The sequence below is a fragment of the Tauraco erythrolophus genome, chromosome 1 (genome assembly GCF_009769465.1).
Source record: "Tauraco erythrolophus isolate bTauEry1 chromosome 1, bTauEry1.pri, whole genome shotgun sequence".
In the NCBI taxonomy this organism is placed as follows: domain Eukaryota; kingdom Metazoa; phylum Chordata; class Aves; order Musophagiformes; family Musophagidae; genus Tauraco; species Tauraco erythrolophus.
This window is the reverse complement of record NC_141465.1, coordinates 31,679,796-31,707,671: the sequence shown is the minus strand read 5'-3', so window position 1 is coordinate 31,707,671 and position 27,876 is coordinate 31,679,796. Positions and strand designations below refer to the sequence as shown.

At 40.8% G+C, this 27,876-nt stretch overlaps 1 protein-coding gene across 1 annotated transcript; it reads right to left on the bottom strand.

Annotated features, from left to right (window-relative positions):
* Positions 1-1,625: 1,625 nt before the first annotated feature.
* Positions 1,626-25,490, bottom strand: LOC104375614 (trifunctional purine biosynthetic protein adenosine-3-like). The gene is made up of 22 exons (XM_009982003.2): positions 25,458-25,490; positions 23,558-23,706; positions 22,663-22,758; positions 21,831-22,005; positions 20,122-20,233; positions 19,595-19,654; positions 18,621-18,746; positions 17,722-17,809; positions 16,439-16,524; positions 15,785-15,953; positions 13,437-13,668; positions 13,207-13,301; positions 12,366-12,475; positions 10,133-10,331; positions 9,310-9,561; positions 8,865-9,017; positions 7,333-7,539; positions 6,213-6,356; positions 5,758-5,888; positions 3,720-3,861; positions 2,371-2,486; positions 1,626-1,898 (listed from the first exon to the last, which is right to left on the bottom strand). Exons 2-22 carry the CDS (start codon positions 23,700-23,702, stop codon positions 1,626-1,628), a joined length of 3,111 nt encoding a protein of 1,036 aa, XP_009980305.2. The 5' UTR covers positions 23,703-23,706; positions 25,458-25,490.
* Between the last annotated feature and the right edge of the window lie 2,386 nt (positions 25,491-27,876).

The following is a 27,876-nucleotide window of genomic DNA, read 5'->3' as shown; positions in this document are numbered from 1 at the left end:
ATGCTGTGCAATTCAAACAATGTAAAACCTGAGGTTACTACACAGTTACAACAGACCAAGAGCAAACTAAGCAATATGTTTATCATAAATACCATCTATATATACCAAACATTTGTTAATCTTGCCTTGTTACAGTTGTTCCTCCAAGATCATGAAAAATACATGTTCCTTGCTCCAGTCACTGGAGTGCAAGAGACAAATACAGATTTCTGTATATACATGGCAGAGCTTACAAGAGGGAACTGAATTTTTCTACCCTCCCTAATCACTGAAACACCATTAGCTACACATTCTTTTAAAAAAAAGGAAAAATTTATAGACTTTTTGACCAGAGCCGACTCACGCTCTCAAACAGCCTGATACAGCCAAGAGTGTGATATACAGTATGTCCTTGACTAGTGCAGTATAATACCAAAACAAGGACAGACTATTTTCACTGCATCTAATGGCTGTTAGTGATCTCTCCTCTGGAAAATTAAGCTCTGGTCACCTCCTTTTGACTTCATTCCAGTAGCTTCTTAGCTAGCTTTCTTCCTCTGATTTATGTTACTTGCATGCAAGTTATTATTCTGACAGATATAAAATAAGCTTCCCACAGAAAAAGGTTTTATTTAACAGCAGCAACTCTCTGGACTAAGCCAATCATTCAGTCAACAAAGACAACCGAGATTTTCCTGCTACTGCAAGTTAAGCTGAGGATGTCTTGTTCTGTTGATTTCAAGGATGAAGGAAGAAAAATGCCTGAAATTTGGTATTTCTAGTCCCTCTAAATCAAATTTTCATGCCTCAAGATCCAAATGTTTTAATATGAAATTCTGGGAATGTCCATGCGTCACTCCCTTTCAAGGAGCGAGGTGTCTAGATGTATGTTCAGCACGCACTATTACATCATATTGGCAATCTGTGAAGGCAAGTTTTTTGCACTTTGTTTTGCCTTCAAAAAGGTTCCTTGCCTTTTTGGCCTTTTGATCTTCTGCTTGGCAGTTCACTAGTCTCTGGCTCCCACACCAGTGCACAGTTTACACGCCCTCCTCTCCCCTGTATCTTGAGGCGCTCTCGTGGTGGTGGGGCTCACAAGGTCCTTGTAGGCTCCCACCTCCTCCCACAGAACTATGCATTTGTCCCTAATGCTTGTTCCCCCCCAAATGCACACCATGCCATCCTGGGCCTCACTTCCGATCTGCCCTGCTATGTCTAGCCTCTTGCATCCCACAGGAGCTGGTCACCATCTCGGAGCAGCCAAGTTCCTGTTTGTGGTTGCTTTATGAAGCTCTTGGTGCCCTGCAATGTGATGCAGGCAACAAAAATTTGTCCTTCAGAAGAATTAATTCCCCTCTGAAGCACTAGACCATTTTCACTGGTAAGCACCCTCTTTGATTTGTAACACAGTTATCTCCTTTACAGATAGAAAAACAGAACAAAGAAATCCAAAATCTGAAATGATAGCTTGGCTTCCACTGCCGATTTTGCAAAAGGAGCATAACTAAAGCTGCAAGCCAAGGGAAAAGGATCACAGCTCAGAACAGAAACCTGTGACACTGATACGCCGCAGTCAGAGAGAAGCACACCAAGGGCAGGGAGGAGGAGGGAAAGACGAGCAGAGAGCAAGCCACTCATTAACCTGGCTATACCACATCGTTTTCTTGAGGCTCCAGAGCCACAAGAGAGGATGGGCAGTCTCTCTTCTCTTCCTGAAGACATGGACTTTGGCTCTCTTGTTTCCAGTAGGTTTTACCATCAACTCCTAACTGCACTGCTCCACTGGCAACCAGCTGCAGGGCGATGGGAAAAGCCCGGCACTCGGCTTCTTTAACCCTTTCTGACAGCGTCTCCTCGGTGTCGTCTGCCTTCACAGATACCGGCTCCTGGTGGATCACTGCTTTCGGACTAGATTCCTCCTAAAATGGGGATATTTGCAGTCTTTCAGAAGAGGCCGGTGAACAGTCTCAGGAAGGTTATGGACAATGTGGATGGGGCAGAGAAAGTCTCATGAGAGATCTCGGCAAGCACATCTTTAGTTGTGTGCAGGTGGCTGAAAGTACATCTAGAGAGGCTTGCCACCTCCATTAGGGGTACCTACATTACATTAGGGGGTACAACAGGGAGAAAGACATGGGCTAGAAGATTCAGAGGGCAGTTTGTTGAGGGTAGGAGAAAGAAAAAAACCCACCCCATAATATGAAGGAAGAAGACAGGACCTCAAGAAACCACAAATGCAACAAAACCCTCACATCTTCCTGTTTTTACTAGTAACAATCTCAAGATTTCCACACATTCCTGTTACCTCTTCCTGCTTCTGCCTTCAGAAAGAAAAGAAAAAAGCAAATTCCTTTTCATAACTTACGCAATGTTAGGCAAGAGGACGCTTACCAGGACAAAATGCACAGTGCAGCCTGTGACTTTGAATCCACTTTGCAGGTCTTGCTGATGAACATTTCCATCCTTGATTGGTGGGAAAAGCGATGGAGAAGCATTCAAAATTTTTCCTGGGCAACAGTGTGATAGGAGAAAATAATAACAATGACTAACAATAACAATAACAATAATAATTCTTCAAACTCAATTTCCTCTAAAAATAAAAGTGAGATGTGATCACCAGTTCAAAACAACAGCATTGAGCACCACTCAGGAGTTTAAATGGTCTCAGTTGCAGTCAGAATGTAACAAGGTATGTTCAGATTCAGGTTAAAAAGCAAAAAGCGTACATGGTGTTAATGATCTCTAAGGAAACCTGAGGAAGCACTGCTCTCATCTGAGGAAATACTGCTCTTTCAGGACCACAGGTGATGGTGTGCAGGCTTTGGCAGTGGCCAGGCAAGCATGTTTCAGTTAAGGCCAAGGACCTCATGTGCTTTGTGTGTGTGGAGGGACAGAGGAGTCCTAAGTCTCTCCTCTCCCAGGTGACCAGCCCTCATGCTGCAGATGAGAGGCTTGGAAGCGGACTTCACACTGCAGCCTTGTGCAGAGCCACTGCACAGATGGAAGCGATTTTCATAGGAAACAATATTCCCAAAGGAGCCTGTCCAAGTGCAATTCACATTGTGAGTCAGTAACTTCTGAGCAAGGCCTCAGGAGCTGGCACTTGGCACCCTGAGCCAAGAGGAGTGTGCGTTCCCCTTCCGCTGGCCTGGAGCGCATCTGAAGAAAGCTCTGCCCCGTGGCAGAGCCACGCTCGCTCAGGGGTCTGGAACAGCTGTGCTCCCAGCACACCGCAAGAGTAGTGCTACGCTGTGCAGCCCTCAGGGCAGCACAGGAGCACAGGTGAACTGAGAAATCAGTCTCTCTCCCACGTTTTGCTGAGCGACAACTGCAGGGAGTAAGTTCTGCACAACTCGCCAGCACAGCTCCTTGACAAGTGACACAGTTATGCTGCCTGTCCCCTACTGCAGACAGAACCAGGCTCCTGGCTGCTCCACAGGCATTTCTCCTTCCCAGAAGGAAGGCAGACAGACCAATTCCATGACCCTGATTTTGCCCCTCTGTTACTCACTATGCCAGCACAAAGTGTTTCTCTGCCAATGCACAGTCAGAATCCCAGCGCAGTCCCACTGGCTGGAACAACTGAAGGCATAGGGTAGCCCCACTGATTTACATGCCAAACCTCAGTGTCAGCAAGGCTGTGAGAAATTTAACCGAAAGACCAAGAACTATGACTGTGTAATTCTGGTGAGAACAAGCATGTGTATTTTAATTTCTCTTTTACAGTTACAATTTCTTACCTTTCCATTTTCTGAGAAAAGGACTGGACAAAATTCTCATAAATCCTGAAAGACATATTAGTTCAACAGCAAATTCTTCAAGAACTCGGTCAATCGTGTTGTCAAATTCAGAGCGACTCCCATATAACTTATGATCAATCACCTAAAACATTAAACCAGATCAAAAGCCATATCAAGGAAATAACTCTGTGTGAACGACAGCAGCTGCATGGGCAACAAAGAGAAAGCAAAATGGATTCATTTCAGGACATTCAATGATTTAAAAGTTATGAGTTTATACATTATTCAGGATATTTGTGATTTTTCACATTCATAAAAACATTCCTCAGAACGCCCCAATCACTTGTTAGTTAACACAAGGTGTTTCACACAGGACATTTTCTAGGATATGTAGAAAATCCACACAAGAAGCCAACTATGAAAAGAGAAACGTGAGTAATGTGGTGTAGAGGGAAATAAGGGGGAACATATCAGAAGATACTGACCTCTTACTCCAGAATGTCTAGCCAAAGACTAAAGGAAAACAGTAATGACTCATTGACAATGTCACCACCAGTTAGTCTGTAGTTGTTTACTGAAAATCATGACCTTTGAAGAGAGCAAATTGCCCAGACATTCTGTGCAAGGGGAGGAGGCAAGTCCTGTTCTGTTTCTACTCCACCCCTCAGGCCCAGTTCCCAAGGTAAGTGTTGATTCCTGATTCTGTTCAGGAAGACATTCAAATAAGGGGCTAACAAAGCTGTCACGCTCTTGCCTACAAAAATGTCAATTTACTTTGACATAAGTTTTTTTTTTCCCAGAGACAAAAACTGCCTGAAAAAAAGGAACATGAATCCAACTCAGTTGTTGAGCAATCTTGCTGAAAACTTTTTAATGTACGGGGACCCTGTAAGAATATTTCTTCCCACTTGTGTGTAGCTGTACAAATATAACTGCTCAAAATCATTAAATGTTAGAAGGAGGAGTTCCTGGTGGGCTGCATTTGAAATCCCAAATTGTTGAATGTTTTCAGAAGCCTTGTTCTATACTTCGACAAACATGATGACATGATGTTGATCTCTTTCTCTATTTTTTTTTTTTATGAAACAAACCAATGAAAATTTCCATAACACAGTCTACTCTACTGACCACGGGTAAGAGAAGAGACTTGTATGGTGCTACTGAAAGTGACCAAGCACAACAGGAGACAAAGGTCTTTCTCAGAAGGGATGAGCCAAGGAGACAACATGCTTATGTTGGTGCTGGAGCACATCCAAAGAAGAGCAACAAGGCTGGTGAAGGGTCTGGAGCACAAGTCTTATCAGGAGCGGCTGGGGAAACTGGAGTTGTTTAGCCTGGAGAAAAGGAGGCTGAGGGGAGACCTTACCACTCTCTACAACTACCCAAAAGGAGATTAAAGCAGGTGGGTGTTGGTCTCTTCTCTCAGTTAACAAGTGATAGGATAAGAGGAAATGGCCTCAAGTTGCACCACAGGAAGTTTAGATTGGATATGAGGAAAAAAATCTTCCCAGAAAGGGTTGTCAAGCATTGAAACAGGCTGCCCAGGGAAGTGGTTGAGTCATCATCCCTGGAGGCATTTAAAAGACGGGATAAGGTTTAGTGGTGGACTTGGCAGTGCTAGGTTTATGGTCTGACTCAATGATCTTAAAGGTCTTTTCCAACCTAAAGAATTCTATGGTTCTATGTGTTTCACAGAGCCTGAAGTCTTACTGACTTCAGTTAAAGCTTGAAGCTGCATGGGGTACAGTCTCAGACCCAAATCATCACAGCACTTGCAATTTTAAGTCCCTTTCTAACTCTGGACTGTAGCACTCACTGGAGAGATGGGAGAGACACTCCCAGCCTCCAGTGAGCACTCTCCATGCAGCTTTCAGCTCTGCCTCTACTGGTAACTGACAGCTTTGTGCTACATCCACTTACCTATGGAAAAGTTTTAAAGAAAGGTGAAACAAAAATGCTAACCAAGCATTTGATAAAGACCTACAGATTCAGTAGCTGTGAGTTGGCGATAAAAAGGAAAGGAAATGAGTGTCTTTACCCTGGTGGGAATTCCAGCCCGGGCTGCATTTCGTAGTTCTTCCACACCAGACTTGTTGGAGATTACAAGGACAACTTGAGCACAACTGCCTGGCTCTTTTGCGTAACTGATGAGTGCAGCAAGATTTGTACCTCCAATGAAGAGAGAGCAAACATTTAGGAAACAGACATGCATCTATGTCACTGAGAATTTGCTCTCAGTCCTGTTTATCTAACAAAAACCTTTTTCAACAACTGCACAAATAGAAGAGGACTAAGGAATTTGTGCACTAATAAATCTCATTTGTTAAGCAGTACAATACAACTGCTTGACTTTCAGTCAAAATGCAATCTTGGTTTTAGAAGCTTCCATAGACTCTTCTGAAAAAAAGGCAAGGGGGATGCACTTCTATCAGGGCTGAATTCAGCCTCTCTTTGTAAGAACATTTCTCTGTGTGATGATAAATGAAAGCTCACCTGTTCCAGAGATGAGAACAGCTACTTTGACTTTCTTCTTTCTGGGTTGGTGTTGACTCTCGACAACAGCATTATTCAGCAGATGCTGGGGGCTGCTCAGCTGCAGAGCTTCAAGAAGATTCTCGACTTTGATGTGAGAACCTCCTCCAAATATGTGAGGAAAAAGTTGTAAAATACCTTAGATTTTACTTTCCCATCTAAATTTACTTTGTATAGTTTACTAACCGTAAGTTTCAATTAAGAGAAAAACCTATCAGTAGTCAATTTATGCTAGCACTAACTGAACTGCAAAAACAGACATTGCTTGAACCAAACAATTCACGCTAGTTTTGCTGATCTCTCTTGTGTTACTCGCAGAATTGTCTCAAAAGGCCTAGGTATGGCATAGTCTTCTCAAGGATTATCTCCATCTTTTACACCTGTCTTCCTCTTTATCTCACGTTGCAAAATTTCTAAAGACGATGTTGACAGAGCTGAAGTTGCATTTTGGCTGCCCAAACTCTTCCCCAAGCTGTTTGGTTTCCAGAGGGATTCTGGCTCATGTCTTGCTGTACGTCAAGCATTAAACATACCAGAATGAAGACTTACCATCACATATGACTGTACACAGCTGTGGCCTATCCTCAGTCTTTACATAGGATCCATGTGAGTAGGGAAAGGGTCAGAAAGGAGGTGGACTATTTACCGCGATTGTGGTAAAATATAATTAACTAAATAATGCTTGAGTCCTTACAGTCATCAGAGGGATTTACTCAAGTCTCAAGCAGGTACCTAGGTAGGACATTATTCAAGTACTGTCATTCTGAAAAAAAGACATTTACTTCTCACTGTATTTAATAATAAAATTTAGATAGAAGGTATTAAGTAGCTTTCAGCCTAGTGAAATAATAGGAAAAAGATGTGAACTACACAAACTTTGCCATAGGGAGTCTCCTCAAAGCTTGGAGATGCTCGCACTTCACAGAATCACACTCTAAAACAACTTACCCTGTATCAACTTAAAAATTAAATAGTGCATTCTGAAGTGGAAACCCCTCTGAACTGAGACAGAATCAAATAATCAAATAATACCCTGTTTAATTTTTGTGTGTCTTCACTTCCCTGTAGGACACCTGCTAACCTGTGTGGCAAGGGGCAGCAACTTTCCCAATCAGCCAAGCTTCCTCATGTCTCTGTACATCCTTGAGAACATGCTGAGCCAGGTCCTTCTGCACAACCAAGACTGCACCAATCCCACAATTAAATGTCTGAGCCATCTCTTCTTCAGAGAGGTTTCCCTCTTTGTAAAGCCAGCAAAAGATTTCAGGAATCTTCCAACTGAGAGCATCTGAAAATGATTGAAATTTGTATATGGTCAGCACGAATGTTAGCTATCCATCTTTTATTAAATACAATGATAGTGGTATATTACAAGAGCTGATAGAGACTAATTCTTGTTATTTTAAAAATATTGCCCAAGGAGGATGCTGACCCAACTTCCAGTCAATTTTATAGGTGCTGCTTAGCTAGAGGTTGCTAGCCATAATTTGTGCAAGCCAAGTCTTCGCTGGGCTTTCTAATCAGAACATGTAGGAAACGTTAAGAAATTAAGATTTACTCATCCCTTATCAGTCAGAAGGACAAAGCTACAGATGACTCACATCTCTTCTGTAAGGGATAAAGGAGCCCTGGGGCAAATAATCTTTTGGCTTTTTTGGACTACTTAAGCAGATCCTGGTTTTCTGTTTCAAACAACCAATAATTAGTATAAGAGTGTATAATTAGTTGTACTGATGGGCAGACTGGAACAGGGCTGAGTGTTCCACATGTGGATGGGAAGCATGGATGGGCTTTCACAGTGACCCTACTTGCACAGCCATGGCCTTAGATTGTCTGTGGAAAGCTTGATGGTGCAGACTTGCCATCTCAACTTCGCTCTACAAAACTAACAATCCTTTAGGCTTGTTATCTTGTCTGTGGTTCCAAGCACTGGCAAGCAAGCTAGGCACCATCTTAGTAAGCTGGGTTTACTTCTTTCCTTTCTAATTTCATTCTACAGAAATACAGACAGACATACAGACATCTTCCTTCCCCCGCTCCCCATCCTCACAACATTGGTGGACTTGCATTACATGGTTTCCTTTAATATTTTGAACTTTTGAATACTTTGCCCAATTTCAGCTTCAACAGAAAAAGTTCTACCTTACTTGCAGATGTCAAATGCTAATCTGTTGTGGGGAAGCTACCACTTACCATAAAACTGCATGAAATACGTCTGTATATGTGTGTATGGGTGTGTACATGTACTGTGGAGAAAATCCTGCAAATTCATTCTCTCAACAAGCTTCACTGTTTGGACAAAACATTTAGTATGGAGAGGTGTCTTGCAGAACACACAATCTTCTCAAACACCTTTTGTCCTCGAGATGAACTGCTTTCAAACTCTCCTTAAATTTCCCTTCTCCAATGAGAGAGTGGTGCTCATCAGCTGATGCTTACTTGAAATAGGAATGCTTTTGGCAGGCTCTTTGGAAAAGCATTGACTTTGGGCCATTCAGTCTTCAACTACATAGACACATACATTTCTGAGTATCTCCATAACTGAAGCTGAAAAGTCAAGTCCATGCTGTATATAAATTTTGTCAAAGAGAAACAGTCATCTTTGATATTTACCTAGGACAGCACTGACATGTTCTGGCAGGATTCTGGAGATGCCTTCCACCAAGCCCTCCTCAGCAATGAAAGCAAAAGCCTTCACATGCCCTGAGCGAAGGACAGGCAGCAAAGATGGACTGTACATTTTTGCTGGGGTCAGCAATATATCTCCTGCAAATAAAAGTGTCAATTCAATCAATTCGTTTAAAAGGTCATCAGGTGTTTAGTGAGAATGCTTCTCTGAACAGGTTCCCTTCTGATCTTTGTGGCAGACAGCCTTGGGAAGTAGCAAAAAGTGCTGGCCCACTCTTCCAAAACTGTGAAAGCAAGCCCACATACCTGTCCCAAAGACTGAGTAACCCTGACCCATCCTGAAGTAAACAACCCTTGGCAGTACCTAGTTATGAAAATGTCTGAACACAATTCATTTACGGGTTTGCTTTTGAAAAGAAAGACATTGTACCTAGAGTCTTGTCACCACAACTGCCAGGTGCTGGTGAGGAGTAGTGTAAGGAGGACATTAAGAGAATCTTCCTTATGATGCTAAAGCCATGGCCGTGAATCCCGTAAGAAGCCAATCCAATAAGCACATCCTCCTCATCAGCTCTCTGCAGCCCCAGAAGCATCTGCCCTCGCTCCACTGCGCCAACCACAAAGCCAGCCAGGTCATACTCTCCAGAAGAATACATGCCAGTCATCTCAGCCATCTCCCTGCCTAAGGGGGGGGAGAAAGCAGTCAGCACTAGTGGTAAACATTTTTTATTGATAACTTTAACTCTATAGCATCTCCTGAAATAAGCAAAGTATCCAGGATAGCTGCAGAGATGTGCAGCCTAAGCAGCACATTCAGATACATTTTTAAAATCCTTATTGGTTTCTTACCTCACTTTAAGACTTCAACAAAAAAAAGCTTCATGAAGTTACTGAATGAAGAAATTTTTATTTTGTTTTTCCATTTCATGCTACTTATCTGGCACCTCCCTGCTATGACTGAATATCAGAGAGAGAATGAAAGCCTATCAACACTTCAAGAATATGAGGCATCTAGTTTTGCTCTCCTTTATACAAAGATAAATAAGCAAGAATCAGGATCCAGATGCATGAATACTGAAAATCACCCCTCTGTGCTGACTCGTCTTAGAGAGAAGGAAGAGTCCTTTTCTCTATAAGTCCAAATGCTTGACTGTTTTTTCCACCACATACTGCCTCTGCCTACAAAGTCTATTTCACTACTAACCATTTCAACATCAGAACCTTCAAATCTCAAAGGAGAGAAGTGTTCATACCCAGGAAAGCACATCCTGCACTTCTGCAAGCTTCAGCTATTCCTTCTTTGACTGTTTCAGCCACTTCAACATCAAGTTTGCCACACGCAAAATAACTGAGGAAGAAGAGAGGCTCTGCTCCTTGAGCTAGGATATCATTGACACACATGGCAACCAGGTCCTGACCTATGGTGTCATGTCTTTTACATACTTGTGCAATCTGAAAAACATGGTGGGATACAGCAGTGGTGACAAGAAATATGTAAACCTCAGATATTAATCAGTCAACCAAGCAGAGATCTTTTTTTCCCTGAAAAGAATCATAATAGAGCATACATATAGAAGATAACCTGGTGCATCATCTTGTTTAAATCAAGAGGAAACAAGGTCATCTTCTTGCAGAGAAAAGAAAATTTATTTTTTTATAACATTAATTCAAATTCTAGCTTCGTCTACCTAGAAATTGTCATTTTGGGTAGTTTATTTGTTTGCTTTTTGGAATATTATGTCAAATCCAGAATAAGAGGAGTCTAAAAGCAATTAAAAATTTCCAGGATATTCAACCTACAGAACATCCAAGAAATTTCAAAAAATAAGATCAGGTTGCTCAAACATCACTGTGTGTTCTGCTTTACTTCTGCCTACTAATTTCACTGAGCTACACAGCAAAACTGAAACAATTTATTAAATAGTTTTCTTCTTCTTCTCCAAGTCCACAGAGAATGAGATTCCTCACTCTCACCCTCCCCAAGGAGCCTTTTGATCTCACCTATCTCATGTCACAGACAACATTGTGGGCCTGGTCTGTAGGCTCTCTTGAAAGACAGGTCTTTCACAAAGCATTAATATTTCCCCAGGAAGGCTGTGGTTTGTTATTAAAAAAATTATTAGGGTGTTTCCATCCAACAAGAAATGAAATCCAATTCAGACACCACAGCTTCTATAAAGTGGTGACAAGCAGAGATTTCTACACCGTCAGGGATACACCAGAGTGGTCCTGTCTGTGCCAACTGCTGATGTAGATGCACAGCACCAGCTCCCACAGTACATTCATCTCTGTCAGTTACCACTTCAAGGTCTGAAATCAGACAAAGATTGCATATGTGTGGATAAATTTTCAAGGTAATGACCTCTGACTGACACAGCTCTATCAATGTGGTTACACCAGTGCAGAATAGCTCAGTACAGAAAGATGGGCGAGGGAAAAATGCAGATAAATACTATCACTGGCTTCAAAACGGTAACAGATCAGCACCTAAACAAAGTCTGAGTTTGGATTACAAGCCTGATTCATTTCACCGACTGGTGGATTTAGAAGTGCTATGGAAACCAGGCATCCCATGTCCTTTGTTGCATTATAACATTTCCCTCCCACTGATCTAGTAACAATTAATATAGGCATTGGCCAACTTTTTTTGGCCAAGAAAGAGTCTTGGGAACAGCCTGGGTAAACACAGTTGGGAATGTCTCTCTGCCAAGCAGTCGGAACAAAGACTCACAAGGGCCAGCATCAATCACTTTTTCATGCTCGGAGGTGCTCAAGGATGTAAGACTGCAAAAGACCTTCTGAATTACTATGTTTGGTCTCCTGCTGCTGCTGGTAGCCACACCATATCATCACATTACTAAAGGTATAAACACCAGCTTGAAATAAGTTAAGTTGCTCTGCTTGGCCAGTGAAATGCAGCTTCAGACCTCCAACTCCTCTGATGGCTGAAAGCCTTCTTCTGATTCAATATATATTTTCCTGGCTCAACTTATCCTATATGTTCTTGTGTAATTAGCATCCTTTATCTGTTGGCTTCTCTTCCCGTTTCATGTTTATTTCCTCCATCCTTCTTTTCCCCAGTGCCCTGACAAAGGTCATAGTGCTACCTCTCTGCATACAATTTATTAAGCTAAGTCTGACAGTTATCATTTCAGCACCCCTCTGTACTCCTCTAAACTGATCTTTCTCAAAGCCAAGGGAGTCTCTATTTTATAGCAGAAATTCTAGTTCTTAGCTCCTCAAGTGCTCAGCTAAATGCTTTGTTTTATTATCATTTCATCAAGAAATATCCAGAGCCTCCATGTTCTCAATAACATATGCATAGACCTTGCTCAAATTATCAGCTACAAAATTCAAATCACCATTGCAGTGGGCTTGAGAAGTATTTATAATGCTCAGAAGGATGCAGATGGTGTCATTGGCTGTGGCATTTAAAACAGTCTTGGGAGATAACACGAGCTTTGCTACAGTCAAGTTGCAAGTTACCTGCAGTTTAGGTCCAAGGCCTTTAGTTCGAGATACCAAGATAGGATCATCATAACCAGATGCTTTCAAGTCAAAGAAACCAGCAAAGCCTCCTACTTCCAAATGATTGCCTGCCAAGTACAGATATGTTAAAGATCCTTTTTAAGGGAAACTAAAAAACTCTAAACACTCATCAAGACAAATACTGCAAATCATGATTTCTTGGAGAAGAAAGCACTGTGTCCACTGATAGAAACATCCACAGCTTTACAAAGCATGGACTCCAAAGTCATATATTTCATGGTGTAAATGGATCTTTATTATTCTGTATTTGGGACCTATGGATTGTGTATAGCAAGGTTAAACATTTTACCACATTGTAAACAGCTTGCCTTTTTATTTTATGTAGCTACTTTTTTCTAAGGGGAAGAAAACCAACAAGAAATTTTCCACAGTAGATCAATGCTAAGAGTAAAGAACATAGTCTGAAGAGCAAATAACAAGTTCAGTGATTGTTAAACGCAATAATTGTTTGGATGTTGTACTCGTATATACAGCTGGTAGGATCATTTCTGTCTGGTGCCGTACAAAACTATTCCATTAATCCAGGAGTTATTCTGTTCACTAGGCTAACCTTGAAAAAGTTCAATCATCCCCATGTTAAGCCAACTATTTTTTAATTAAGCAGAAGAGGAGTGATGAGAAAGAAATAAGAGTTTGCTTTCTTAGTGGAGATCTCAGCCGAGCTTCTCAAGCTCAATTTCAATGCCAAGAATGCATTGGTTACCTCCTGGGGGAAAAAAAAAAAACGTCTGCTGCATTCAATATGCTGAAGAAATTCAAAGATTCTTTCCAGTCTTACCTGATCTGGTACCACTTACAATTGATGTTTCCAGTTGATGAAACAAAACCTCACTAGTTACAGCTTCCACACATCTCTCTTTGTATATTAGACCCCTGCAGAGAGTAAAGGACATGCTAGCAGCAGTAGTGACATTTTCTGCATAGACCATCATTCACCACACAAATGGGAACAATAGATATAAAACTTTGGACTAGCATCTATTTCTGCTAGTGCCTTTGCTTACATACAGAGACTGTTTGAGAAGCCGTATACCCCGATGGCCAATGTCCTTCCTGTAAGTGGCACCCTTGAAACGTATGGCCGCTACACCCCTGTTGGCTTCTCCCAGTGCTTTCATCAGGTCCTCCTTTACAGCAGTAATGGAGAGGACTCTGCCACCACTTGTCACCACTCTGCCATCCTTCAGCGTTGTGCCAGCATGGAACACCTGCAGCCCTAACTCTTTGGCTTGCAGCAGCCCTACAAAAGCAAAAGGAACTCTCAGAGTATTTTAATTCACATGCTACGTTGGCAAAGCAGTGAAGATTGAAGTCCTTTCTTCAGTCAAGGCAGAACAACAATAAAGCTTCCTACTTCACCTTTCTTCTGAGAAACAGCATTACCAGTGAAGGGTATCCCACTTCCCTGGCCCTAAGACTCCCTTCTGAGACATCCAGTAAGGACACACATCAAACAGGAACAGAAATAAAGGATCCAGGAGGTAAAACAGGACATATAACTACCCTGTGTCAGGGCAAAGCTGTGCTGTATATTGTAATTGTGACTAATTTGTGCAATTATGAAATCGCAATTCATAGCAGTTTACTGCCTGGATTCTCCCCTCTCCCTGATATATAACCATTAATGCTAATGTTACCTCAGCGCTTCCCTAGCTATTCTGCTGTGCCCACTCCACACAATTCCCTACCGTGCCAATGCTCTACAAACATTTGCAGGTGGCTGTGCAATAGCTAAAATTACATATTTCATTATTTTCATTTGTCTCTACGTATTTTCCTGTTAAAGGGAAAAAAAATTGTTCAGGGGTTTTTTAGATTCATATTTTGAAGAGAGGATAAGGGAAGAGGAGGAACTTCTGTCATCGCCTGGAAAGAGCAAAACAAAACACAGTTTTGTCCTTACTATCAGCTAGATAGGTTTTATAAATGAGTAAAAAGGACCTTTATACTTGCTGAAGGTACAGTGTGTTACATTGCCACAGGACTACCCTGACAAGGTCAAATCTGAGCTGCAGCTGGCCTTGCTGTAACAGAAACCTAACTCCTTCCCATCATGTTTTAAGGAATACTCCAGAATAAAATGTTTGTTAAGCCATTAAAATATGGGAATCAATGTGAAAAAGAGGAAAAAAATAATAAAACCCACACAACTCCAGAGGTTGGAGTACAATAATAAAATAATGGATTTAATTTCATTGTTTTGACTGTCCTTTTTTGTGACTAACAAGCAGGGAGGCCATACCATCTCACTCCTAAAAGTATGAATATAAGCTTAAAAAAGTTAAGGTCCTGAATCTGACTAGTGAAAGGCAGCTCACTGGCAGAAAGATTCATTCAGTTATGTGGTTTGGATGTTTAGTTACAGAAAGACAGATTTTCCCAGAATATCACTGGCAAAACAAAATTAATACAGTGAGTGAACTGGAAGAGGAAGGTGGGTGAGAACACGGCAGCAGAAATCTTGACAAGGGAAAAGGCAATATAACATGACCTTCTCCCTGGGTGATGTAGGGTACCTGGAGTTCTGGCAAAAACAAGGTGGCCTTGATACAAGATCAGGTGTCTGGGTTGCTTTACACAAGGCATAGTGTTGGACTGGCAAGGCAGTCGCTGAGGGGGAAGGAAATAGTTCTGCAACAGTTCCCTTTGTTTTTAAACGTTTTTAAAAATCTTAATGAGATATTAAACCACAATAATTTCAACACAGAAAATCAATATTGATCTAAAGCCCACATGCCCACCTGCCCTCAAACCCTTCAAGCCCTATGAGGAAGAGGTCGTTATGAGTATTACACAGCCCTGGCCCTGGCTGGTGGCACAAGGGAAGGAACCAAGCTGATGGTGGAGGCATGCACTGCCTGTATTTTAAAGGCCACAGGTCCTCAAGTCTCACCCTTATCACCTGGTCAGGCATTAGCTAAGATAACGTGACCTCCCAGCAAAGGAGTCAAGCTAGGAAAAAGCAGTCATGTGCTGACAATGTTGCGGTCCATGTCTCCAGCACAGTTTGTGGAAGTACCCCACATGGACGCATCAGAGTTGTCCCAGGAGTACATAATGCCCCATCGTCTTCTTATCTCAGCAACCAGCTACAGGTAAAGTTTTATAGAATGATGTAATTTTAAATATTTAGCCCCTGTGCCACTTTGGCTAGGCATACATTCCAGTTAAAAGATCTTACTGAACAGCTCTCCCTTCCAGAAGGACAAGGAGTGATGGATGAAGGCAGACTCTGATAATCAGAGTGTGAGGGATGGGATGGAGGAAAGCTGTACAGATCTCTGGGAGAAGAGGCAAATGCAAACCTACTGAAGTGCTACACTGAAATTAAACAGTAAACAACCTACTGCAGTTACCTGTTACCTCCATGCCTTTGTCATAGTCTCCTGGGTATCCTGGACTTGCCATGACCACACACACAGCTGTACTATTTTCTGACCAGGCTGGCATGAAGCTGCAGAGTTTGCCATCAATTGTTGCTTGAATCACTTCATAAAAATCATTTTTAAGCAGTGGAAGAATTACCTGCAGAAAATTTTCACAGTGATAGAAATTAATTTTTATTTTGCTGACTTGTCTAAATTCAATTTAGGGAAAATTCAATTAATAGAGCAAAATCTGTACCTGCCAAACCGAAAATACTGTATTTCCCTATACAAGTAGATTTGGAATCTATAGCATCTTTTTGCAACAGTCATAAATTTACAAACATGAGATGTGAGATTATGTAGAAGGAACGTGAATTTAAGCCCCTCTCATTCTGCTTCTACACAGAAGAATAAAATTTGAGGAACAGTTCTTTAGCTTAAATTCTTTAACCAACAATTCACAGAAGCTGACAAGCTAAAATTTTAAGTTACCTCATACATTGCCTAAGACACTGTCATTCAGATCTGCGTGTTCAGGGGAAGGAAGACATGAATTCAAACGTATCACGCACATTTCCCTAAAGGTAACAGTCAGAGGTAAAAGAATAAAGCATATTTAAGTTTCCAATATCTTTCACTCACCTGGCACTGAGGGTCACCAAACTGACATTTAAAGTTTAAAATTTTCACACCATCTTTGGTAAGCATTAAACCTGTTTGCAGCACACCTGAATAGAAAGAACACAGCCAAACAAATGAATGTAAATGTTTATTTTTCAAGAACTCCTTCAAATGCAACGCAGTACTTTGGAATGTGGGACGCATTTCTGCAAACTGTAAGGAATTAGGAACAGGGATTCTGCAAGCAGTTATACACAAGTCATAATAATTTCACGACAACCAACAAAGTGGCTAGCAACAACTTGAGGAACACTGTGTCATGTTTTAGACCAAATACAATGGAAAGCAACCTCTCTGCATCAGAAAGTCGTGTTCCATCTTCTGCTACAGCCCTCTAATTGCAGGTGTTCAGAGATCGGAAGGAACTGACAGGATCAGAAAAACAGTTCCCATAAAACCCCATTCATTACACAGACACTGCAAGTTTCTTGCCATTAAGTGCACTATTGTTATGCTTAAACATAGATTTATAACTCTATATTTCAGGCAAAAATAACAAACCAAAATGCACTACTGCTACTAACAAAGAAGAACAAACAAAAACTTACTGAAGTTGGCATGCTGTGGTTTCTACTCCACACACACATACGCATGATCTAAAGCAGGCTTTTCATCGTACAATCAGAAAACCAGTCCCCAGAGAACAAGAAGTGTGAAAATTTCAACCCACAAAGTGTCAGGTCCTCGAGCATCATCTTGAAAATGCTCAACATCCTCTATGTTCTTACTACAGATTTGGGCATTGTAAAAAAGTTACCAAATAGCAGAGAACACATCAGAGACTGAACCTAACTCCTTACGTGTGTGTGATCTTGACAGTCTTCAGTACCAAGAGGAGCCATTGGCATTAAGTGGCAGCTGTGAGCATCACCTTCCTTTTTCAAAACAACCTTAAGGTAAAGGTCTTGAGAAAACTTACATTGTTGTATATAGGAGTGAACAACACAACTGAACTTCAGAATATATTATACCTTGAACTACAGAGAGTCTGGTTGTAACCATTTAAATTAAAAATATTTAATAAAAATACAGTATGTCTTGTGGAGAAAAGATGAAAGTTCTGCTCTCCAAAGGAAGAGCAGAGCTTTTAAGCCAAACCTGAAAGCCAAACCAGCGAGGCTTAATACTGCATGAAAAAATAACTTTTTTTTTTTTAATATTATTTGCAATTCAAAAGCAATCCCTAACAATGAAACTAATCTTGACATAACTTTACCTTGTTTTTCAGTTGAATGCTTACTTACCTACATACGCTGTTCCTTCTTGTCTCATACTATCAACAACATGTTGAAGGATAGCATCATTGATTTTCTCTAGAAGAACTTCTGGAACCTGATGATTAACATCAAACTGATTGAGACACTGATTACATTTGCTGGACTAGCTCACAGGACCTGGAAGGACTGGGGTAACTAAACACCTCAGCTATGTTTTCTGCTCTCCCACCCCCAACCAGTGTGCTCCTTCCATTTGGGTGCTGCTGCCTTAAGGATGGATACGCTGATGCCCTGTCTTCCATGATTTTTTGTTTGTTTCTTCCTTTAGAAGACCAACTTTACAGAGGCTTGAGGCACTGGCCAACCTGGGCTGTACACAGGAAGATTGGTTTTGTACTTACAGAAAAACACAATAATAATGTACTTGAGCAGTGTATTTAGAACAATGCAGTCAGCTTTAAGAATCAACACCAATAAATTCCAGGTTATGTTCAAGACACAAAGACTCCAGGCATGCAGGGAATTTTATAGGGACATTTCAAGTGACGCTAATAGGAGCAGAGAAACACTAAGTTTAGAAATAATGGAAAAAGTAAACATTGAGTTTAGAAAGAATAAAAAGGTAAACACCAAGTTTAGGAATAACGGAAAAAGTAAACAAGTTTAGAAATACAGGAAAAAGTAAACACCAACTTCCAAAACAATGAAAAAGGTAAAAGAGAGACTATTCATCAGAACACTGGCTCATTAAATCCTAAAGAAGGACTAGGAAAGTTTAAGCCTTGTGTTGCACTGACACAAGCAAAAGCATCAATTCCAGAAGAAATCTGGCCTATGTGATAGAAAAAAGACTGAGCCCTAAAGGAGATATATTAACCACAGATGTGACCAGCCTTATTGCAGGCTGGGGAGGAGAACTGCTCTACCTGAGGAACCGGGCAATAGGCTCCCATCCCTCCAGTGTTTGGACCCTGGTCACCATCCAATAATCGTTTGTGGGCCTGGGCTGGGGGCATTGAGGCAACAGTGACACCATCCGTGAAGCACAAGCACTGTTAAGAGAGGCACACAACAAAGAAACAGTGACAATGTCCTGTCCTCACGGAAGTTAACACTGCTGGTCACAGGCTGAGACTCAGTTCTGCCAGGAAAATTTTAGGAACCAAAGCTAGAAAGCAATAGGATTCACTTATTCCGCTGCAAGCCCACTGACCTGAAGGATTCATTGAACTCTCTTTCTCATTTTTAAAATAATCAAGAGAAATGGTGGCCTTCCTAACAATTCCTTTCTGATGAATTAGATCTTGACCTATCAGGCATGTGGACATACGCTTACCTGAAGGCATGTGAATAGTCTTCATTGACTTGACAGAAGTATTCATGTGTTTCAAGTTAAACATGTGTGTTTGCACACCTGGGGCCTGAATGAATGTGAGGTATTCTCAGTGCAGGACAAACCTTGCACTAAGAACTCTTTCCGTTTTCATGTGGCAGATAACTGGCATGCTTAAGTTTTATCCCGCCACTGAGTAGTAATCCATGGTAAGGAAAGGGCTAAAATAGGCACTAAATACTAGCACAAAATTATTGATGTAACAAGATTTACCAAGACAAACATGTTTTTTCACACAAACATGTTTTAGGTCACCTTAGGAAAAAAGATCATTTTCCACCTAAAAAGATTACCATAATTACAATTTAAAGGCTAATGTAGAAGAAAATTCTACTGACAACATACATTGATTAGTATGACATTGAATTGCTTAGATTGTAAATTTATTTATGTAAGTGCAAATAAAACAAAAAAACTATTTGAAACACTAAACTTGTGTGTTTATGCATAGAGCACAGCAATAATGCCAAAGAATAAAAGTACATAACCACACCATCGATCACATACAGAAAGTTCTTCCCCTTGAAGAAGTTCTTCAATAACAACCACCTCTCCAAACATTCTGTCCTGTACAAAAAAAAATTTCTCCAGTTAGCAAACATGACATCTACTGGCTAAATCCTCTCTTTATTTCCTTTTAACAGGAAAAAACAACGTATACGAAAAGTACCAGCTTGCTTGAATTCTGGTATGTTGAGCAAAGCCAATAGAATCTTATTTGGAGGTATGGAAGAGACATTGAAATGCACCTTATCAGACCCTGGGGGCCCACGAAAAATGAATAAGTTGGAGGGGCAGGGCAATAGGACTCAGTGCTGGAACGAGAGTTCAATCACAAACTCTACAAAGCCCTGCTCACTGCCCACTGTCTAAGGCAAACATGAGGAATTTGAGAATGATACCCAAAGAAATTCCTTAGTCAAATGGGCAAGTTCCTCCTGAAAATACTTGCTTCCTGTGGCTGAAATTACAAACTCACAGGCTACATAACATCAAGAATTGAGTTCCCACTGATTAATTAAAGATTTATCCACCTGCATAATCTCTTGGACAGCTCTGCAGGCTTCCTCTTTGCTGGCTGCAATAGTCACTTCTTTTCTAGCAGCAGGGCCTCTCGCCCGTACAACTCGTGCAGGAAAGTCTGTGCTTTAAAAGAAAGCAAAAGTGAGATTCAGGCATCCCTACTGCATCCAGTGAAATTATCAATTTAAGCTGAATGCCTCCCATATTCTTCCTTTTTTTACGAATGGTTGAAGAATAACGCTTCAGAAAAATATATTCCCTGCTAGCCCATCCTGTCATGGATCCAGGTAAATGGGCTCTTACTGCCCTCAGCACCGGACTGTGAACCAGAAATCCATGAATTCTGTTGATAATTCTGACAGCAACTCAATGTATATTCTTGGAGACGAGTCACTGAACTTTAACACCTTGCAGTTTCTTCCTCTTTTCCCTGAGTTGGATTACTATTTTATTCCTGTTATACGTTTGGAAAGATGAACTTATTGATGATTTATAGCTTCACAAGACCAGATTACAGCATACAATCCTATAAACCACTACAGAAGTTCTCTTTAGGGTTGGAAGGTTAAGGCTGAGTTAGGTCTTGCACATACAGGATATCTTAGAACCTGTGTATTAACATTGTATCCCCAGAATTGCTCCACTTACTCTTGAACACAAACTAAGATGAGAAGAAAAAAAAAAACAAAAACAAAACAGCATAACATGAACACATTTTAACTACACTTCATCCATTCACCTCTCTCCAGCTTGTGGATGGTCAAATGTCCCTTTTGAAGAGCTGATCTAACACACTACTAGCCTGTTTTCTGAAACATCTCATTCCTCCTTTCCATACCACGATTTATATTAGGATAAACCTCAACCCTACGTTTATACAAGCAGTCAAAGCAGGTTCACACAAAGCTCCCTTTCTCCACATTTCAGTGTGCTGACCTGAGTCTAACGCATGCTTGCAGACATACAAGTTGTTGGCCTGTTTCTCTAGCTGGCAGTAATACAGACTAAATGCTGTTACAGAGCAAAGTCAGTTAAAAGGTCATTTTTTTTTTTTTTAAAAAAAAAGTTCCACTAGATCATACCACAAGTAGCACGTGACAGCAAAGACAAGAACGCTGTGAAACCGACACACAGTCACAGACCAGTGTAGCTGAACACAGCAGCCGCTGTGAGACTGGACCGAAATAGCCACAGCAGTAAGTTACTCTCCCAAAGGATCCCCAGTGACTTCAGAGGCATTATGGCTCAAAGCAACTGCAGAGATATGCAGTTACATTTCTCTCTTCATGTAAGAGAGATGCTGTCTGGCCTTGAAGAAATACAGGCATCCTCCTTAAGTTAGGAGTATTTGACCAGTCCCTCCCACATCACTCCACAGAGAGTATTTTGCTGGTATCTGTCTGTGTAGCAAGTATTTTTACCCTTACAGGAAGATTTATTGAAATATTTTTCCTCCGCCACGTTTTTTTTGTCTTTTAAATGGTTAACTAGCATCCTGAAGAAGCTGATCAAATGGAAGAAGAGCTGTGATTTGTGAACAGAAAAATCAACCTGTTTAAGCTCCCTGCACCTCCACCATCTGCCTCTAAGTACAAAACTAATTCATTCAGTAATTATCTGGGAAGAACAACAGTTGAAAATTTACCTAGTTCTAAGTAACCATGCCAAATGCATAGACAATTTGACAGAGTGACACAGTGTCCAGTGTCAACATATTTACCTGATAATAAACCTACAAGCTTCCTGGGGATTGGTGAAGGCTTTCCATCTCGCTGTTGGGATTCCATGTCGATCCAGAAAGGCTTTGGCAAAGCTGGTGTTGGATGCCAGCTGGGCTGCTTTTGCAGATGGTCCAAAACACCTAACTCCTGCTGCTCTCAAGTCATCAACAATCCCTAATGATCGAAAATAGCAAAAGAACCAAGTCATCCCTTTGGAAACATCAAGTCATTTTGACAAAAGGAAAACCATACGACCCTTCCAGCAGTCTGTTACACTTTTCCTTGTCTCAAACAGCTAACTCATCCTTAAAATAAGGTTCTGCATATCAAATGGCCTGTTTCATCATTTAGTTTTAAGAGGTCTTCAGCTCTTTACATTACTGAGCACTGTCACAGTTACCACTCCATAAGTACTTAGGACTGTCTGGTACTTCTGTTCACTATTTAAGACACGGAGATCTCACCGTACCACTTTACAACAAATGCACGTGATGGTCCGAGTACTGTTGCATATGGCAACAATGTTAGGATTATCGCAAGAAAATTCTTTATATAAAGGAAAGCAGAGCAGAAGACACAAGAGTACTTAAAACTATTACTGATTCTGGATGCTGCATGATTTCCTCTGCTGATTTCTAACGTACAAAAAGCAACACCCGGTTATGAAGCTAACTATTTTAAGTGACTACAGTTTGCATTTATGAGATAATCCAAATTTTCTTGCTCTTCAGTTTAATTCTCTCATTGTGTCCTGCGATCCAAAAGAGGTCGTTTTAAAGCAGAATTGAAGGTGTTGATTTTTACTGTCAAGTTAATTTATTTCAGCCTTACCAGCTGCCAAAAGAGCTTCTTGTCCAACTAACACAAGCCCAATGTTGTGATCTTTGCAGAACTGGGTAACAATAGTGTGATTGCTCACTAATACAGCTGAAAAGGAAAAGGAAAAGGAAAAGGAAATATCATTTAGTTACCATTGTAAAGCCTAAATAAGAGACGGGAGTTAAGAATGTCATTGCTCCATCTCCCTAAGAAGTACAATTAAAATAATGAAAGAAAGTAAAACAAACAATATAATAACAATAAAGTCCAGAACAAACAGTGAACATTTCCAATTTGCACTACTGTTTTTAATACACATCTGCTAACTTATTAAATGTATTTTATTTGCTATATGTAATCAGTGTAAGCTTTTAAAAGCTGCTTATCAGAGCAGGATAAAAACTTTACAAAATAAAACCATAAGTTCATAAGGAAACTCAGTTTCAACATCTGAGCAAAGATTTACTCAATGCCAGTGTATGATGTAGCTAAATTTAGCTGAGCAGCCTGAGCAGTCACCAGAGAAGTTTCTAACTAGAAGTTAATAATTTTGAGCCTTCTGTTCCTCTGTTAAGTTTCACTGAAATTGGTCAGTTAATTTAAGCATAGCAATGGGAGAAAAGAGATGAGGTGTAGAAATACACAGTCTCACATAAGCCTCACTATCTTAAAAAGCCAGGCTAAAAATAGATATAATACAATGTTTCACTAGGCAGTTCTAAAATTCAGAAACAAAACATACAGAGAAAAATAAATATGTGCCTTAAATAATCTGTGGCAGCAGTAAAATAAAAGAATAATTGTTATCCCCTAGCAACTCAGTATAAACGTGGTCAGTTTTGTTTCAGTTCCAACACCCTTATTACTGATTGCTTGGCACAATGTTCTATTTTTTCCCCCTTTTTACCTGAATTTGAAATTTTTCCATTGTCAGCTGTTCCTGCATTTCCTGGAGCAACAAACACTTGTTTTACATGTGGGGATTGGGCCAACTTCCAGGCCAGCGCATGCTCTCTCCCTCCACTGCCAATCACAAGCACCCGATCAGCCATTAGCCTGTGCAAACCCAGAATTATAATAAATAGTACTATCTATTTATTCCATAAATCTGTGTAAAAATAAGCAAAAATATACAAATCATATCCCTCACTTATAATCGGTAAGCAATACAAACCCAGTTCATATTAGAAAGGTATCCATAAGACACCTGAACAAAGTGCCTGCACCAGTAGTGTCACTGGATGGGTGTATCATTCACATTTTGGTTTAAATACTGACAACAGTGAAACCACTGAGAATTTTTTCCACTTATTTCAGCACAGTCAAGATTTCCTCTCTTAAGTATCCAAACTGAAATAATCTTGTCCTGACTAGGTCTCATCAAGTCCTTTGCACAACTACACAGGATAGAACAGAAAGTTTCATACAAACGCTCTAGGTAATTTACCAGATAAATATATTCCAAACTGAACACTGTGGTCAATCTAGGAACTTTTACGAGTGCAATCATCCTCAGTAATAAATGGCAAAGACAGTTTTCCGAACAGATTTTATACTTGACAATTGCTAAGAGGGTAGCTTCGTCAGAACAGCATGCTCAATAAAAGAACAACTGTTAATTTCACTAGCACACTGACATTTAGAACAGTGGCTCCATAGCATTTCTAGGTAAATTAGTTTTGATTTATTTCAGAAATATTATCATACTCAATGTAGGTCACATCTGCAAACTTAATTTTTCCCTATGTGCTGAATGTGGACAAATGTCAGAAAGAAAAAACAGCCCAGAACATGACCTTTAAGGAAGATGTTAATGGCATAAACCAGTCCTTACCCAGGAAATAGAAATAAATTAAAGATGCCATAAAACACCAGCTTTGCAAGAAATAAGTCAGCAGTCTTTTCCCTAGGAATCATAACCATTGGTTTGAGTTCATTACATAGCTTCCAAAGGCAAACAGAAGGTATACCAAGGTACAATATTTCAGAAAAGATGTTCGTAGAACTGTGATAAATCGATAATCATGTTTTGAGTTCTTGAGACAGTACTAAGATGTCCTAACCTAATATCAATAAAATAAAATAATAAATAAAATTTAACTATATATATTTTCATAATTATTAAATTGACCAAGTACAACATAAGTACTTCAAGTAGTCTGTCCCTGGGGATTATAGACTGATGTGGATTATCCGAGAGACTAATTTTGAGTTTTAGGTATTTTGCTCTAGGCGTGTAAACACAGAGCTTGTGCTTAACACGCTACCAATTGCCAGACTCATTTCTTTGCAAAAGACTTTTCTAAGTCTTTATCTTGTGTAACTATCCAATATGTCAGACTTTGTCTTTCCTTTTGTCGTTGCTTGACAAATAATTCTGGAGTCACTAGGAAGTTGCTGTAAACTTCAAAGTAAAGGGTTACAGCTGCCCTATCTCTAACAAAGATACCAACATGCTCTCTACAAAGCTTCATTAGGCACTATGGTCCAACTGCTATTAACAAAAAGCAAAGTGTTTTTAACAGCAAAACTATTTTTTCCCTTAAATATAACTTCACAATTCACAGAAGCTTTCTAAGGCAGAATAAATTAAAGTTCCTGACTGGGAAGAGCGTGAAACCAAGCAGTACCTCCTACTCTGTGGAAAAAAATGCACATTTCCATTCCACATCCTAGTGAGGACACTAATGACATTTTTTTGCAAAGCAATTCAAAAGTGTGCTGGAAGAAAAGAAAGCTGGTAAGCCGGCTAGTCCTAGAGGAAAGGCTGTAGAGAGGGACATGTCAGTTCAATCGTCTCCCCTTACCGTGTCAGACCCTGCTGTTTGTCCACACAAAAGGCTGAGGAGTCCTCCAGTCAGATCTGATTCTTCCCTCAGCTCCTGCTTCAGATCCAAATGATTTCTGATCTCCTAAAGCCAGGGATATGGGTGAGAGGGTGAAAGAAGCAGACAGACTTGCATGCTGCCCTGTCCCCTTTTATACTCCTGTCTGACGGGAGGATCCCCAGTAGTGTGCCCTTAATGTCACCCGCCCTTCAAAACAGACCTCCCCACAGACTTCAGCAGCATGGACCCTTCTCTTCCAATTTTTCCCAAATAAACAACAAAAACAACTCCTCCCCACCAATCAGTTCTACAATGTTAATGGCATTCAACCCCAGGAAAAAAAAAAGAAGCTACAATGCGGTATCGAAAAGCTGAGATCATTGCTCAGTTTCCATGTTCAGAGCAATTTTATATCCTCTGACAACTAAAGAATCTCAAAGACAAGTTGTAAAAATAAAACGTAGCTTTCATGGTCTACAACTAAACAGAAAAAATCCCGTTAAAGCCTGCATGCATAACACCCACAGACCTATTCTTTCTAATGGAACATATCCTTAGATGTATATATAAAGGTTGTTTTAATATCTAGCATGCTTGATTTGTGCCCCCCCTTAATTACTACCCTTTTCACCTTTTGAAGAAACTTAATACAAGCAGTGACAGAGATGCAATCCGTAACAAGTGTTATTTTGTTCTCCACTGGTTCCTACGCCATCCTCTTCAACAGCCTAATCCTTTCATGATAGTATCTGAAGTCATTTGGTTAATGTTTGGCAAGCTTGCAATGATACCACTCTTTACTGAAAACAAAATTAATGCATCTCAACATAGCACTGCGCAATATCTGTGTGTCTTAAAGTCAGGCAATAAGAAATAAAAAATTACATTAATAGAAACACAAGCCACTCCTTTCACTCCACTAAAACAAGGAAATACACAAAGGTTGTTTAAAACAACTATGGGATTAACAGATGTGTACTGCTGGACAGATGCTGTACTTGAATCTCCCAGTTTAAGGAGACATGTCTGCTACAATAGTCTTAAGCATCACTTACCAAGTATCTGTAGCGTGCCTGCCTTAGATTGCAAACTCACGGTTCTGCATTTTCTGCCTGTGACTGAACAGCAAATCACCACAAGGAGAGTCCAACTTCTTATCACATGATAAAACTCCTCTTTCTTTTGCAACAGTTTTTACAATTTTTTCTTATAGTCGGGAGGCTGTGACAATTTAAGTGAGAAACAGAACTTGTGCAGCTCTGAAATGTTTCTCTGCTATATGACTGGCCAGAAGAAGACAATTTAAATTTGCATTCATTCCAGTGGGTCAATCTGTATTGCAATTATTTGACCAAATTGTTTTCTTAGGTGATGAAGTGAATATGCAGCAGAGAAAGACAACATACAGAGAAAGTTCCAATATCCAAATCTGACTTTTACAGAAAGTGAATCTGAAAGAAAAAAAAAAAAAACACGTAGAAAACCATCACTTAATGAATAGAAGAGAAAAATCTCTCTGAAACTCAATGTGTTTTAGTGTTGTTTATTCACCAAGATAGCATACTGGCAAAGCTGTATCAGGATGAGCAGTCAGAGTATAATACTGGAAGCTGTAAAATGAAGCAGGTTGCTCTTTGCGGTTGCTGCTTCCTTTCAGACATCAATGCCACCATTTCACTGGCTGGATATGCTCAACCATACCTCATCGAGTTCCATTAATAACAAAAGAGTTTTGTTTTGTTAGGTTTTGGGGTTTTTTTTTTTAATAATAAATGCTGGGAGGAAACAAACTGTTATTTGTCTTCCATCTGCTGGGCCTTTAGTTCACACATCTGGGTCCCCTTTTCCAGTTGAGAACTCTTTCTCGGTTGAGGGCTTCTTTAGCTCAAGTTTCCGTGCCCTGACAGCCAGGCAACGCCACGCACGGAGGCCGCAGGAAAGCCTAGCAGGCACTATCTGTCCTGCAGCAATGGGAGCTCCGGGTGGCAGCGGGTCTGCCACCCGGAGCTCCCGTTTTGGGTGAGCCCAGCGCACGGCAGCTCACCCCGCCGCTGGCGCGGCTGCTCAGGGGCACCGACAGCATTCTGAACACCGTGTTCTGGGCGAGAGCGCTGCGGAGGAGCACGCCTCGCTCGGGGTACGCGCTGCCGGGGAAGCTGCTTCACAAGCCCGTGAGGAGGCAGGGGAACCGCTCACCTACTCAGGTGGAATTCCCTCAGGAGAACCAAGGCTAAAAAGCAGTTAAGGCTTACATGTATAAGTGTGCACATAAAAAAATAGAATAATAAAGGCTGCGCCTCCCATGCACGCTGACCGAGAGCCGTTCGCACCTCCAAACCCAACGCCGCGGACCCCAACCCGCCCCGTCCCGCACCGCACTGCGCATGCGCCAGCCGGC

Bases quoted from the DNA above. Each gene is read 5' to 3' on its own strand.
- LOC104375614 (XM_009982003.2), bottom strand. From the start codon at position 23,702: ATGGCTGATCGGGTGCTTGTGATTGGCAGTGGAGGGAGAGAGCATGCG. The intron at 22,006-22,662 runs GTAAGGCTGAAA...TTCGATCATTAG, and splicing joins AGAAGCTCTTTTGGCAGCTG to GGATTGTTGATGACTTGAGA. The intron at 19,655-20,121 runs GTGGATAAATCT...TTTTTTGTACAG, and splicing joins CTGTCCAAGAGATTATGCAG to GACAGAATGTTTGGAGAGGT.